The sequence below is a fragment of the Madurella fahalii genome (genome assembly GCF_045866475.1).
Source record: "Madurella fahalii IFM 68171 DNA, scaffold_5, whole genome shotgun sequence".
Classification (NCBI taxonomy): domain Eukaryota; kingdom Fungi; phylum Ascomycota; class Sordariomycetes; order Sordariales; genus Madurella; species Madurella fahalii.
Genome location: NW_027263975.1, coordinates 4,475,999 through 4,489,229, shown reverse-complemented (window position 1 = coordinate 4,489,229; position 13,231 = coordinate 4,475,999). Strand labels below are relative to the sequence as shown.

The 13,231-nt window shown below is 54.8% G+C and overlaps 7 protein-coding genes across 7 annotated transcripts; 5 read left to right on the top strand and 2 right to left on the bottom strand.

The window, feature by feature from the left end:
* Window positions 1–25: 25 nt before the first annotated feature.
* Window positions 26–1,731, top strand: MFIFM68171_09911 (uncharacterized protein; the record flags this gene model as incomplete). Its single annotated transcript, XM_071065330.1, has 2 exons — window positions 26–101; window positions 182–1,731. 2 exons carry the CDS (start codon window positions 26–28, stop codon window positions 1,729–1,731), a joined length of 1,626 nt encoding a protein of 541 aa, XP_070921431.1.
* A 551-nt stretch (window positions 1,732–2,282) lies between these two features.
* On the top strand, window positions 2,283–3,113 carry MFIFM68171_09910 (uncharacterized protein; the record flags this gene model as incomplete). The annotated part of the gene is made up of 4 exons (XM_071065329.1): window positions 2,283–2,324; window positions 2,378–2,396; window positions 2,458–2,535; window positions 2,590–3,113. 4 exons carry the CDS (start codon window positions 2,283–2,285, stop codon window positions 3,111–3,113), a joined length of 663 nt encoding a protein of 220 aa, XP_070921430.1.
* A 164-nt stretch (window positions 3,114–3,277) lies between these two features.
* On the bottom strand, window positions 3,278–5,246 carry MFIFM68171_09909 (Vacuolar basic amino acid transporter 5; the record flags this gene model as incomplete). Its single annotated transcript, XM_071065328.1, has 7 exons — window positions 3,278–4,004; window positions 4,064–4,393; window positions 4,461–4,477; window positions 4,537–4,726; window positions 4,779–4,902; window positions 4,994–5,127; window positions 5,212–5,246. 7 exons carry the CDS (start codon window positions 5,244–5,246, stop codon window positions 3,278–3,280), a joined length of 1,557 nt encoding a protein of 518 aa, XP_070921429.1.
* A 635-nt stretch (window positions 5,247–5,881) lies between these two features.
* On the top strand, window positions 5,882–6,877 carry MFIFM68171_09908 (6-hydroxynicotinate 3-monooxygenase; the record flags this gene model as incomplete). Its single annotated transcript, XM_071065327.1, has 2 exons — window positions 5,882–6,535; window positions 6,599–6,877. 2 exons carry the CDS (start codon window positions 5,882–5,884, stop codon window positions 6,875–6,877), a joined length of 933 nt encoding a protein of 310 aa, XP_070921428.1.
* A 132-nt stretch (window positions 6,878–7,009) lies between these two features.
* MFIFM68171_09907 (uncharacterized protein) lies at window positions 7,010–7,312 on the top strand (the record flags this gene model as incomplete). Its single annotated transcript, XM_071065326.1, has 1 exon — window positions 7,010–7,312. The coding sequence occupies one exon, from the start codon at window positions 7,010–7,012 to the stop codon at window positions 7,310–7,312; it is 303 nt and encodes a 100-aa protein (XP_070921427.1).
* A 587-nt stretch (window positions 7,313–7,899) lies between these two features.
* On the top strand, window positions 7,900–9,713 carry MFIFM68171_09906 (Pisatin demethylase; the record flags this gene model as incomplete). Its single annotated transcript, XM_071065325.1, has 5 exons — window positions 7,900–8,104; window positions 8,164–8,363; window positions 8,426–8,865; window positions 8,975–9,536; window positions 9,603–9,713. 5 exons carry the CDS (start codon window positions 7,900–7,902, stop codon window positions 9,711–9,713), a joined length of 1,518 nt encoding a protein of 505 aa, XP_070921426.1.
* A 1,581-nt stretch (window positions 9,714–11,294) lies between these two features.
* AYR1_3 (NADPH-dependent 1-acyl dihydroxyacetone phosphate reductase) lies at window positions 11,295–12,396 on the bottom strand (the record flags this gene model as incomplete). The annotated part of the gene is made up of 4 exons (XM_071065324.1): window positions 11,295–11,937; window positions 12,019–12,187; window positions 12,243–12,295; window positions 12,356–12,396. The coding sequence occupies 4 exons, from the start codon at window positions 12,394–12,396 to the stop codon at window positions 11,295–11,297; spliced, it is 906 nt and encodes a 301-aa protein (XP_070921425.1).
* Between the last annotated feature and the right edge of the window lie 835 nt (window positions 12,397–13,231).

Sequence of the window (13,231 nt, the reverse complement as noted above, 5' to 3'; positions counted from 1 at the left end):
CTACCAGCACCGAAGGCAAAAGAAGATGTCTCCTGATCTTAAAGCCCCGAATGTCGCAACTATTCTACTCGTTGTGGGGACTGGAGGGTTTACCCATGCTGGTTCGTCTGTCCCTTGACACCCCTCATGCACCCTTGGCACCCCTTACTAACACGACCTGATGTCGTTTGTGGACGGTCAGCTCCGGTGTTGGAACTGGGCCGCATACTTGCGCAGCGGGGCCACCGAGTAGTCTTTGCTACGCATAGAGGCCAGGAGAAATGGGTCGAATCGGCCTACTATGGCTTCGTCTCGGAGGTTTACACTATGGGGGAGCCGATGGCGCACGACCAGGAGGCTGCGCACTATCTCGACATGCAGCATTCCGATCCCAGGAAGGATTACCGGGGTTACTTCCGGCCCAAGTTCGCCGTCGATTCCTTCTGGACATCCGACTTCATTTGCCTCAAAGATATCGTCCCGAAATGCAGGCCCGACATGATCGTTGCAGACTTTTTCGTCGATGCTGTCAGGGATATCCAGCGTCAGACAGGCATCCCTGTCGCCATGGTGTGGCCGCAGATGCCGTACGGCATGGCTGGGGCCTCGTACATTCCCGGCATGCCGGGCTTCCAGATCGACGCCTTGTCGAGCGAGCATGCCTCTCTCTGGACGAGGCTCCGGGCCGAGCTAAGGCCCCTCCGCGCTCTTCCGGCTATTTTTCCATATCTTGGCTTTATACGCCGCATGCGCCGCGCCGCCGGAGTGCATTACTCGCTCCCGGCTCTGAACAAGCCTGGTTACTTGGTGCTTGTGAATTCCTTCTGGGGCCTCGAGACGCCCAAGGATTTGCCGCCCTTGATTGCTGCCGTTGGTCCCATCTTGGCCGATGAGTATCCACCGCTGGAGGGCGCGGCTGAGTCCTTTCTGTCATCCCACCAACACGTGGTGTACGTGTCGTTTGGGACGCACATCCAGCTGCAACCGTGCCATCTCGAGCGGTTCCTTGCAGCTTTCTCGACCTTGTTTACGGAGGGACTCATCGACGGTGTAATCTGGGCCGCCAACGAGGCGCAGAGTCGGCTGTTCGACTCGAAGCAAACAGTCCAAGTGGGGGCACGGAACGTTCTCGTGCGTGACATTCTGCAGAACAACGATGCCTCGTGGTACTTCACGCCGTTCGCGCCGCAGCGGGCTATCCTGGATCGGCCTGAGACGGTGCTCTTTGTGACGCACGGTGGGGGGAGCAGCGTCAACGAGGCGCTCTTCCACGGCACGCCCATGCTCGGGCTAGGTTTCTTCTTTGACCAGCCGCTCAATGGGCTCCGTATCCAGGAGGCCGGCGTGGGTCTTGCCTTGGACAAGGCGGGCTTCTCCGAGACCGAGATTGTTGACAAGTGTCGGGCCATACTCGAAGACAAGCACGGCACCTTTGCCCAGGATGTGGAGCGCATGCGGCGCATTGCACGGGTATCTTCGAGAAAGAAGCACTACGCAGCGGATCTGATCGAGGAAGTCATGTATGATCGTATGTTCAGCCTGAATCCGCCCGGAGATGCCGACCACGCGACCGGGCATGGAAGTCGGCAAACTGTTGCCGGGAGGTGCCGCCCCATGCACTTGCAGACGGCGGACGCCAGAATGTCGGCCTGGCGAGCTAAGAACTGGGACCTAACATGCCTTTGGGGGGTGACCGTTGCGGGTATCATCGGTGTGGGTTACTTTACGTATCTCCGGCTTAGCAGGCGGTAAGTAGCTGAGGGAGATCGTATTTTACGGGGGACCGAAAGAATTTGCTTCCTTCCAACGTGTGCCAAGTTTCTCGAAGCATGTCAAGCATCGCCACGTGCGGTTCAATACTACACCACTAGTACTATATGCGGTATCGCTTAACCAGGTCTCCTTCCTCCCTTTGCAGCTGTGTGGCACGTCAGGTTCCAAACATCATCGCATCCGGTAGATTATTCCAGAGCCGCGATTGGCTAGTAGCAAGAGTGCTGAGGGATATGTACCTCCCCCAGGATGATGAATCCTAACGAGACACGGCCCGCTGTTAGAATTCAATGGAACAGTTGTAGACGCCGCAAACAGCGGACCCTGGCCGCGCTAGGATTAATTACCCTGGAGGTGTATAAAGCCCTGAAGTTGCTAGGAGACGGGGTAACTCTTTCCCAACATCCCTGTAGACTCAGCGTCGTACGACCTTTGATCTCAGGCTTCTTGGACCTTCCGGCAGATCCCCTGCGGACGACAGTTCACAACTGTGCGAGTATACTGGCTCAGGTTTACCAATACCGCTCACGATGAGATTCATCTGCCTACACGGAATGGGGACCAGCCCCGAGGTGAGCCGGGCTCATCGCAGTTTTTCTTTTCTGCAAACTAACAGGATATACAGATTTTTGAGGCGCAGATCGGTAATAATATGCACATCCCTTTGTTTACGATATCAATGGCTTACGATATGGTGCCCACTAGGTCCCCTTCAGAGAGCACTTGGTGGCTTGCATGAATTTGAGTTTTACGAAGGAGAACATGAAACGCCAGCTGCTGAAGGTAATGCTACTTTCGCGGACTGAGCAGCCCGGCAAAACTGATAGCTGGTGACAGGCATCAAGGGCATCTTTGACTGCGAGTCATACAAGACTTGGTACGATCCCAGTCTGGGACTGGCTTCTCACCGCAAAGCCATGGAGATGGTTCAAGATATCATCGAGGAAGAAGGGCCGTTTGACGGGTGCATCGGCTTCTCCCAAGGCGCAGCCCTTCTTGCTTCCCTGATTCTTTCCCATCAAGCGCAGCGCCCTTTTTCGCCGCCCCTCTTCCGTCTCGCCATCTTCATCTGCGGCAGCAGCGCGCTGTCCGTTTCGGAGACAAGCGGCATGTGGAGCCGTCTGAGCCCTTCCGAGTTGGAGAAGAAGGGGCAGCGAATTAAGATCCCAACTGTGCATATTTATGGGAACAATGACCCTGCCTATCAGGAGAGTCTGAATCTGAAGGACATGTGCGAGCCCCGATTCAGACTCGAGTACGACCACAAAAAGGGACATGAGGTGCCAAGGGCGGTTCAAATCACGGAGCAAATGGCGGGTGTTGTGAGAAAAGGGATCGAGATGGCTCTGATGGCACAGTAACGCACCAGTTCGGTGACAAGTCGTTTCCATTGTATGTAAAAGATGTAGTTAAGATTTATCACTATCTCACGGGAAAACTGCCGTCCTTTCCCGGTCCATGGATCCGTTTCGGCGACTTATATCATCTGATTGAGGGGACGATTCGGATTATACCGAATCAGCGTCTAACTTTCTGCTGTTGCTGCTTCCGGTGCTGCATCCACATCCTGGCCTCCCCTGGTGCGTCTCAGATAGAGATATAACATCCACCCTGCCAAACAGACGGAGAGAGCGGCGAACGCAATCATACCCCTGAATTGGAGGTTGAACGCTTCTCCGAATATCTCACTGAGCCTTTCCCGCTGCGCCATTGACAGTCCGCTGACCACCTGGGCCGAGTTTGTCATCAAGGCCTCGAGCTGCCCTTCGTCCAGCAGCTTGGGTAGATCTTGATCAAGCCGGTCGCGAAAGAGCGATCCGCCAATGGCCAATCCAATACACCCGCCCAGTGTCCGTCCCATGTTAGTAACGCCCATGGCTCCAGCAAGGTCCCTGTCCTCGACTTCAACTTTAATGAGATACATTAGGGAGGGCATTACGAACCCAAAGCCCGTTCCCATGATGACCTGGTAGCCGAACTGAGCATTGGGCACGCTAATTCCGACGGAAAGGGTGCTCATGAGGGTAACCCCCACCATGTTAAGGCAGGCCCCTACAAGGTGGATGGCGGGCGCGGATAGTCGATGCTTGTTGGCCAGGGCGCCGGCCACTACCGACATGACCGGAGAGGCAAGGGTCGCGGGAAGAAGGAGAATGCCAGCGCGTGTCGCCGTTTCGTAATTCACGAATTGGAAACGTTGTGGGATTTGGATAATGGAGACGTAAAAATTGAATCCAAGCAGGAGGATACTCCTATTTCCCAGCGTCATCAGCCCATAGCTTGATTCAGTGGGTTCCGGTATAGTACGTACCCGAATACGAGCGCCACCTTGGGACGCTTGAACAGGCCCACGGGGAGCAGGCTGTCGATGGTGCCTCGTCGGTAAGTCCAGACCTGCCAAGCGGCGAAGACTAGCAGCATCCCAATCCCGGCGACCAGTGTCCCGATAATCACACCGCCATTCCATGGGTATGTCCGCCCGCCTTCCTGCAAGGCGAAGATCAGAGGTATAGCCCAGGCTAGAGAGAGAAGTGCGCCGAGCACATCCATGGTTTTGAGTGAGCGTCGTATCTCCTGGCTGGACTTCGGGCTCTCCATGAAAATGTAGAGAATGAGGACCGCCACAGCAGCTCCGGGAACACTAGTAGTAGATACAAGTGTGAGCAGTCCTGTACAGATCAAAGTGCAAAGTTTCCACTCAGACTTACTTTAGCCAAAATATCCACTGACTTAGGTTAGCTACTAGTACTGCATCATGCTCAAGCGGGGGTGCGGAAGTCTCACCCTCCACGTCGTGTTATCCGAGATGACACCGCCGAGTATGGGTCCGAGCAAGCTTGCAAGGGCGAAGCAGGAGCTTAGAATGCCGGTGCACATCCCTAACTTGTCCATTGGCACAATCTGCGCCAGGATGACAAAAACAAGGGAGTACAGGCCAGAGCCGCCAACCCCTTGAAGCGCGCGGAAGACGATGCTGCTCGAGCTCGTCAGCAACTCGGAATGATGCGCGGTAGAGGTGCATATACAGCTGGAGCATTGTCTGAGCTACCGCGCAAGCAATCGAGAAAACGCAAAAGATTGCATTTGCCAGCAATAGAAGCCATTTGGTGCCAAACGTATCGCTAAGTTTGGACCAGATGAGGATGAATGCTAGGGGGGTTGCAGAATGGTCAGTTTCCTGGACTCAAATGGACAAGGAAGAGTTGCTGAAGGAGGGAAAGCAGTAGTATCCAATTCTTACCATTGTATGTCAAGAGATATGCGACGACAATCCAACCGGAATCACCGAATTCCTCAAGGTCGTTGGAGATGTGCACGAGCGATGTGCTGACGATTGTTGTCTCTAGTGCACATAGGAACAGTGAAAGCCAAAGCCTTGGAAGTATTAGCAGTGTTGCGGTGCGATGGAGGCAGCGTCTTGGCCCAAACCAGCGAGGCGGTTATCCACACAGCACGTACCCAGAGACGATCAAGCCAAGCCGAACGCCTCCCATCGTCCCAGGTGCCCGAGCTTGGCTTTCCTCGCTGGAGGAACCCGCACTCTGGGCAACGTCAGACAACTCATTTTTTGCCATTAGGTCTTCGGATCAGATGGACAAGGCAAGGTGAGCTGTGGACTCGGATTCTTCTGTGGCTGGCAAGAATTGCAACAAAATAAGGTGATAGCATATGATGGTACCGGAGCTAACTATCTCCGGCCTTGCTCGGGTCGGCGGAATTCGTCTAGATTTCCATCGTTGTATTGAGAATGATCCTTCTGTCGGGTTGCGGCGTATAATAGATGACATCGGCTAATATCAGGCCATCCACAACACGCGAGCCCGTGGGACGCCACGGCATCGTGCCGTACACAGCGCAACAGGATCCACATTCCCCAAGCCCTGCTTGTGCATGTATACCCCCTGTACAGGTACGTACTCTGCCCGGATCGCACCATGCTCGCGTTGCGAAGCTTTGCTTCATCCTTCCAGGTATGTCCGGGTGCAACAGGCACCACAGCCATAACTACCGCCGGATCCGGAGTAAGGCGGACCTTTTCCCGAGACGCGTTGAAGAAGATTGACAGAGACATGAAACGCCGCCACTTTTCTTTCCATCATTACAGGCACGTTGTACATCCGCACTGAGCATGGAAAGCACCCACGGCCAGGATGAGAAGGGGCCAGTCCCTCTTCGCATCGCCATTATCGGTGCTGGCATCGGGGGGCTCACTTTGGCCCAGCTCTTGAAGCAAAACCCCCGGCTCAGTGTCACGGTATACGAGCGGGGAACCAGACAGGAAGCAGCCAGCTCCTTGACCGGGTTCCGTATCCTGCTCTCGCGGGAAATGCTCGCAACGCTTCGCCAGCGCCTACCCGAAGAAGTGATGCCATATCTTGAAAAGGCAGTTGGCACCACACCCTCGAAAGGACAAAGCATTGCCCTCCTGGACCAAAAAGGCGGCGTAAAGCTGAGCCTCACGCCGAAGGAATTCCGCGAGGCAAGCTCAGTCTCCCGGTGGAAGTTGAGAACCGCTCTACTCCGTGGCCTCGATGACATAGTCAAGTGGGAAACCGAGTTCCAGGGCTACGAACAACGAGGCCGAGAAGTGTATGTCAAACTCAGCGACGGCAACATTGTTGCGTACAACCTCGTCGTCGGGGCTGATGGCGCGGGGAGCAAGATCAGAAAGCAACTGCTTCCTGATCCCAAGAGGGACAGTCTCGGTATCACAGTGCTCTATTTCAAAATGCCCCTCACGCCCGAGACGGAGCTGATGATGCCCTTCGGCACCGGTTGCATGGTGAGTCAAGACAGCCAGCTGTATTGGGCCATATCGACGGCATGCTAAATTAGCCGCCCCAAGGTTATGGCGCCACGGAGCTCTATGGTCGTATCGTACTTCAAGGATCGGGCCACGCCATACACCCCGTTTAACCTCGAATCCATCGATCCCGAGCACTCGTATCTCATGTGCGGACTGGGGTGCCCCACCGAGGACTACGTCAAGCACGGAGCAAAGCCCGAAGACATGAGCCCGGCAAAGCTCAAGGAGTTCTGGCTTGCGCGCACGAGACGCTGGCATCCCCTTTTCCGCTCGCTGATCGCCATACCATCCCGGAGACGGTCTACGTCGCGAACCTGAAATCTCAGCGCCCGCTCAAGCCTTGGAGCTCGGATAACATCGTACTCCTCGGGGATGCTGCTCACAGGTTGGTGCTCTGCCGAAGAATCCGTCAGCGACCCCGCTAAACTCGTCCGAACAAAACTCTACAACATGACACCGTACTTGGGCAAAGGCGCCACGTCGGCCATTGCCGACGCCATCGCTCTCGCGGAGCACCTTGGAAAGCTGACCGCGCCACGGGACGGAGACGAGCTGAAACGGGCGCTTGATCAGTATACCGTCGGGATGCTCGAGTCCGGGTTCGGAATGGCCAAGAAGAGCAAGCTCGTCCACAATGTCGTCTTTGCGGGGTCGACACCCCTCAAAGCGCATTTGCGGAACGCTGTGTTACGCCTGCTTGGCTTCTCTAGGAACCTCGTCCTTGGCAGGAGAGAGGTCGAGTCCTTGGCTTAAGTCCGAGTTCTGGAAGCACTTCTGCAAGGCCACGCGAATGGGAGGTTAGGCCGGGAGAGGCGGTCGTGCGGGTTTAACCGATTTTGGTGCTGGCTGAGACTAAAACTCACATTCCCTTCTGTTGTATTTCTTTTGTTATCAATTCCGGTAACGTGGGGGTTTGCATGGAGCGTAAAATGTAGGTTGTCACACTAATATTGGGATGTCCGACTGATCTGCAGACTTGCAGCTCAGTAGCGATTCCCCCGCTTTCTTAACACAGAGTTGAGGATACTTATACATGGTTCTGCTCTGCCGACCCGGGTCTGATGTGACCCTCATTCAGATTGTATCTCCACAAAGCTATTGGTTCATTGACCACAAACGGCATAGCTCCGTGTAGTGCAACATGGGAGACCAAGTTCTATTGCATGCTTCATGCATTGGAAGCACATGGTATTCTGAGGGATCGGATTGTGTCAAGAGGCAGCAGACCGCGGCACCCCTTGAACATGGATATATGATCTTTCGCAGAAGCGCCCATGTTGGTACTGGTAGTACCCGAGATAATTACAGGTCTGCTGCTTCCGATCATAGGTGAAATCATGATGGAATTGTTATCGGTCCTCGTGCTGGCCATTGTGGCAATCGCCTCAGCTTTGGTACTGCGCATTATCTACAACCTGTATTTTCATCCTTTGGCTAGATTTCCCGGCCCTTGGTACGCGGCATCGTTCTCATTGTCTGGCGCGATTGTGTCGCTACTCCGTCGAGAGCCAGAGTGGATGATGGGGCTCGCGAAGAAGTATGGAGGTATGGCGCGCTCTCGCACATCCAATCGACCGGACATCTGTTGCTAACCCCGCTACAAGCTGGCGACAATCCAATCCGGATATCTCCCAATCTGCTCCTTTTCCCGAGATCATCGACTCTGAAGGATATCTACTGCAAGGCACAGCTCAACACCAAGGGACCGCTATATGGGACTGGTGTGCTAGGCCCGCCGCATCTGTTTTCGACACTCGACGGTAATGAGCACAGGATTCTGAGGAAGGCCTTGGGTGGACCGCAGGTGGGCTATCCCATGATGATATTTGCTCATGATGAATGGGCTACTGACCCTCAGGCATACAGTGGTCGTTTGGAGTACTCAAAAACGTATGGGAGCCTCGAATCGACGGGTTGATCGAGCTTTTCAGCAAGAGGATGATGGAGTTTTCCGAGCGTGGTGAAACAGTCGACATATCAGACAAAGTCGCCCAGTTCGCCGCCGACGTGATGACCATGGTCTCCTTCTCCGAGCCCTGGGGTTTTGTCAAGAACAGCCGCGACGAGCGACACCTCTTGGAGAGCTGGCGCGACGGGCTCAACCTATTCGGTTTTGCAGGGCGCTTTCGGTGGTTCCGGGACACAATCCTCAAGTCTCCCCTACTGGCCCCGCATATCCTCCCAAAAATGAGCGACGCGTCCGGAATGGGTTATCTCATCGCCCAAGCTGACGAGCAAGTTGCCCGACGAGAGAAGCTCATCGATGAACAAGGCTTCACCCAGGACAAGCCCGATTTCCTACAATAGTCAGTTTCCTTGATAAACCCCCCTTCCCTATCCGCTATCTACCACTGCACTTAGTACCTAGTAAGTAGTGCTAACACCCGCCACCCGCCGGTGAAAAAAAATATTTAGCGCCCTCGAAGCGCGCATCCAATCCCAACCGCTCAGCCCGGTCCAGAAACGCGCCCACATCACCCTCCTGATCCAAGCCGGCGCCGACACCACGGGCACCGCGCTCGGCAGTACGCTCCGCTTCCTGCTGACCCACCCCTCTTGCCTGGCCCGGGTCCGCTCGGAAATCGCCGCCGCCGAGGCCGCCGGCCGGCTCTCCTCCCCCGTCCAGTACGAGGAGACCCGCGCCTACCTCCCCTACTTCGTGGCCTGCATCAAGGAAAGCATGCGCCTCAACCCCCCCGCCACCAACCTCTTCTCCCGGCTGGTGCCCGAGGGAGGGGCCAGGGTCGGCGGGGTCTTCGTCCCCGAGGGCACGGAGATCACGACCCAGGCGTGGGTCGTCATGCGCGACCCGGAGCTGTACGCCCCCGACCCAGAGGCTTACCGGCCCGAGCGCTGGCTGGAGAGCGAGGAGAAGACGGCCGAGTTTGAGTCGTGCAGTTTTGTGTTTGGGATGGGGCCGAGGGTCTGTCTGGGCAAGGACATCGCCGTGATGGAGTTGTATAAGCTTCTGCCTGAGGTGAGTGCGTTTTTCGAGGGTTGCGTCGGTGCTGATTGTACTCTTGGACTGATCAACTGGGCTTAGATCTTGAGGCGGTTTGATATGGAACTGGTATCTGAGGGACGTCCGATTGTTGCAGGCGGCGTAATGTACAACTCGGGTTTGACGGTGAGGCTTTCTGGCAGGAAGGCCTGAAAAAACGAATGAAATTTAGCAGAGGGCGGGTAGAAGCACAGAATGAGGTAAGGTACTAATCAGTGCAAACTAGTCAGGGTTAGGAGAACCTGCCTTACTCATCCCGTATTTCCGGCAATTGCAGGCTTTGGACACGTTATGTTAGAAACAAGCAAACATTGATCCTCACTCAAAGGTCCGGAGGCAGGCTAATACCACCATAAAACCATAGGACCCATTTTGATCATTATTCACTAACACGATAATAATTTGAATGTATTAGAGACGCAGTATCCACCACTATAATGTATATCGACATTAACGATCATAAAACCCAAAACGCCGCAGATTGAGTAGTTACTTGATCTCCAACTATAAATCTGGCCGTCATTCCAGACCCCCTGGGGCCACTAACCGATCCAAAGCTACAACCGTCTATTAGCTTGGCTTAGCAGCTCTTTCGCAACGCTTATTTTAGAGAAAACCCGCGAACGCCAAGAATATTGACACTTTTGCTAACCACGTCGATGTGCCCGAGAAGTTCCCGAACCTCGTCCGAAGTGAATGGAGCGTTTCGCCTCACATCACTGGCCAGAACCAAAGCGGTGCTAGTTTGGCCGCCTGGATTCTCCTGCCTGTTTTTTCGTGCCTTGACATTCTGGATTATCGAAGATATCTGCCGGAGACTGTCCACCCTCTAACGAGCGTGCTAGCCATCTTTGTGTTGCCGACTAGGTTTCCAATCGCTTCCCACCTGCCCGCGCCCAGGCTCAGGCCATGAATATGCTGTTCGAGCAGTTGCCGCACCACTAGGATTCGTGCTTCTGCTCTCATCAAGTCTGGGTCATCGCGGTAACCTTCGAGCATCTTCAAGTCTGTCTCAATCGATTGCAGGAGAGGGGCCATGCTCTCAGCAACCCCCTTCGATACCTGCCAAGCCGGAGCAATAGACATTTCAGCGAGGGACACTTGTTCACTCTATTAAAGATCAGGTATCTCGAAGTGAATGACCTTGTGCTTTGCGTATTGTATGATGGCTTCGGGTACCAGCAGTAGTCGAGAGCTTTGGCAGGCATTTATGGGGAGCCCCAGTGGCTTACACGTTAAGTAACTGCCGTTTTGGTAAATTTAAACAAAGAATGGTCCACGTTTGCTGCAAGTCGAGTGGACCTCATCACAAAGCCTCGCAGGCCAACGAGACGTAGACGGGTAAAATAAAGGATTGGCTGGAAGTTACTAAGAATGCTTGCATATGAGACCTGCCAGTATAAATGCATTGTCAACAAACAAAGGAGCCGGTATTCGGTTCTGATACGGTGGCTATTACACGTTTCGAAAAGATTAGGACAAGACAAATGGCAAGGACGAGAGTAACCTGAATAGTAAATGGTAGTGCTGTTCAATCTTTCTGCCTCTGGGTTGAAGAGACGCATGGAAACGACGTGGTCTAACGATTTCCCCGAGGTAGCGAATCGTGGTCAGTTGCTAAAGCACATCGGGGGCAGCTATCGGTATAACTTGAACTAAAGATTATCAGAGATGGCGGCTACTATATGAAATCACCTTGCCACGTTTTCCATCGTACTTTACAGACGAAACACTTCACTTCAGCTTCTTCTGCCTCTCCTCCTCCTTCAACACCTTTTCCAGCGTTGGCATCCCAATCATCCGATACAGCGCAATATCCAACACCCACTCGCCAAGGCAGTGGGAGAGCCACGCCAACCCAGCCATGCCCCCAGCCCAGAACCAATCCGGCCTCCCAAACCACGCCCTCAGCAGCAGCGGCGTCTCCGGCGCGAGCGCCTTGGCGACCAGCTTCCTCGCATACTCGGCCGTGTCCACGGTGGCGTTGTTCTGGGAGAAGGTCAGGCGCTTCTCGAAGAGGCCGCGCACGCGCTCGTAGATGCTGCCGGGCGGGAGGGTGCGGTGGGTCTTGCTGGCGATCTGCGAGCGCACCGTGCCCGTCATGGCCACCATGACGCGCACGCCAAAGGGCTTGAGCTCGAGGCGCAGCGTGCGCGAGTACGACGCGACGGCGCCCTTGGTGGCGCAGTAGACGGACCCGAACACGTACGGCGTCACGGCCGCCAGCGACGCGATGTTGACGATCAATCCCCGCGCCGCGATGAGCAGGTCCGAGAAGGCCGCGCACATGGCCATGACGCCGAAGACGTTGGTCTCAAAAGTCTCGCGCACGTCGTCCATGTCGATGTCGGTGGCCGGGTGCGTGTGGGTGCGGCCGCTGGGGTGAGGGGGGTTAAAGCGGTTAGTTTCGTTGAGTAGTAGAGCGGACAGGAGTAGTAGAGGGAGGGAGGGAACATACGCGTTGTTGACAAGAATGTCGAGCTTGCCGCCGGTAATATCGGACACCTCGTCGTGACAGGTCTTGATGCTGTCCGCCTTGGTGACATCGAGGGCGAGGGCCGTCATGCCCATGTCGGCCATCTCCTTGAGGACAGCCGGGTTGCGGGCCGTCGCGATGACATGAACACCTAGCGGGTTGTTAGTATCGTTGACTTGACGCGTGACATTTACGCGGTGAAATACCCTTGGCGTGGAACTCTAGAGCTAACGCATGGCCGATGCCGCCGGGGGTGCACCTAGTATCGGATGATGTCAGTAAAGCCTGAATGTGCGGTGTTGCGATGCGGGAGACGTACCCGGTGATCAAGACCGTCTTCTGACCAGGTTTGGGGGCCATCGCGGTGGCTATTCTCGATGAAATGGAAGAGCGGCGGATGAATAGCGACGCCTGAGATAAAATTTAACTCGAGCTGATGTGAGGTCCGAATTAAGATGCTAGTTCCACCCCGCCCGTACTGCCGAGGCATCTCGGCACGGGGCCGGTCAGAAGTCAGGGTTAGGGTTATCTCTGTGGTAGCAAGCCTCGCCCGTCCAAGTGATGCTCGCCATCGTAAGGTCGTCTCGGAAGGACAAAGTAATGTACGTAGAAGACGCCTATACTTCATTCTAACTCTTCGAGCATACTCCAAGCATCGTGTTGCGGAGTGCAAACATGACTTGACGTCGAGACAGGTACATAATGGGGTTGGTTTGTCTGGTATCTGTCACCTTCCAGCTGTCGCCATCGTGGTTGCGAATTCCGCTGAAATGATCCTAAATTTGCTACCAACTGGATTGACTGAACCCAGTGTTGGTGATGACTGGAGCTCGGTCAGGATCCGTGGAAGTCGATAACTGCAAAGTGCGTGTGCGCCTCAGCCGTGCCTCATCCAATTAGGCGCAGCGGGGTGATATACATAGTCTGAGGAGAAAGGTCCCGCTGCGTAGATGGGCGGGTTTGAATTCTGTCGCTACCATTTACCTGCTGGTGGATCTCTAAAAGAGACATGATGTGGTAAACGCCCATCCGGATTCATTCGTTAACGACGGGAAGGGAAGCTGAGACAACGCATGTCGCAACGGCCGGGACATTGGTACACATGTTTGGCACAACTCGGTATGTATATCTAGATCAGGAGTGCGAAACATGCGGCATTATATCAATGCTCAACGAGGCTCTGCGTTGTGACCCA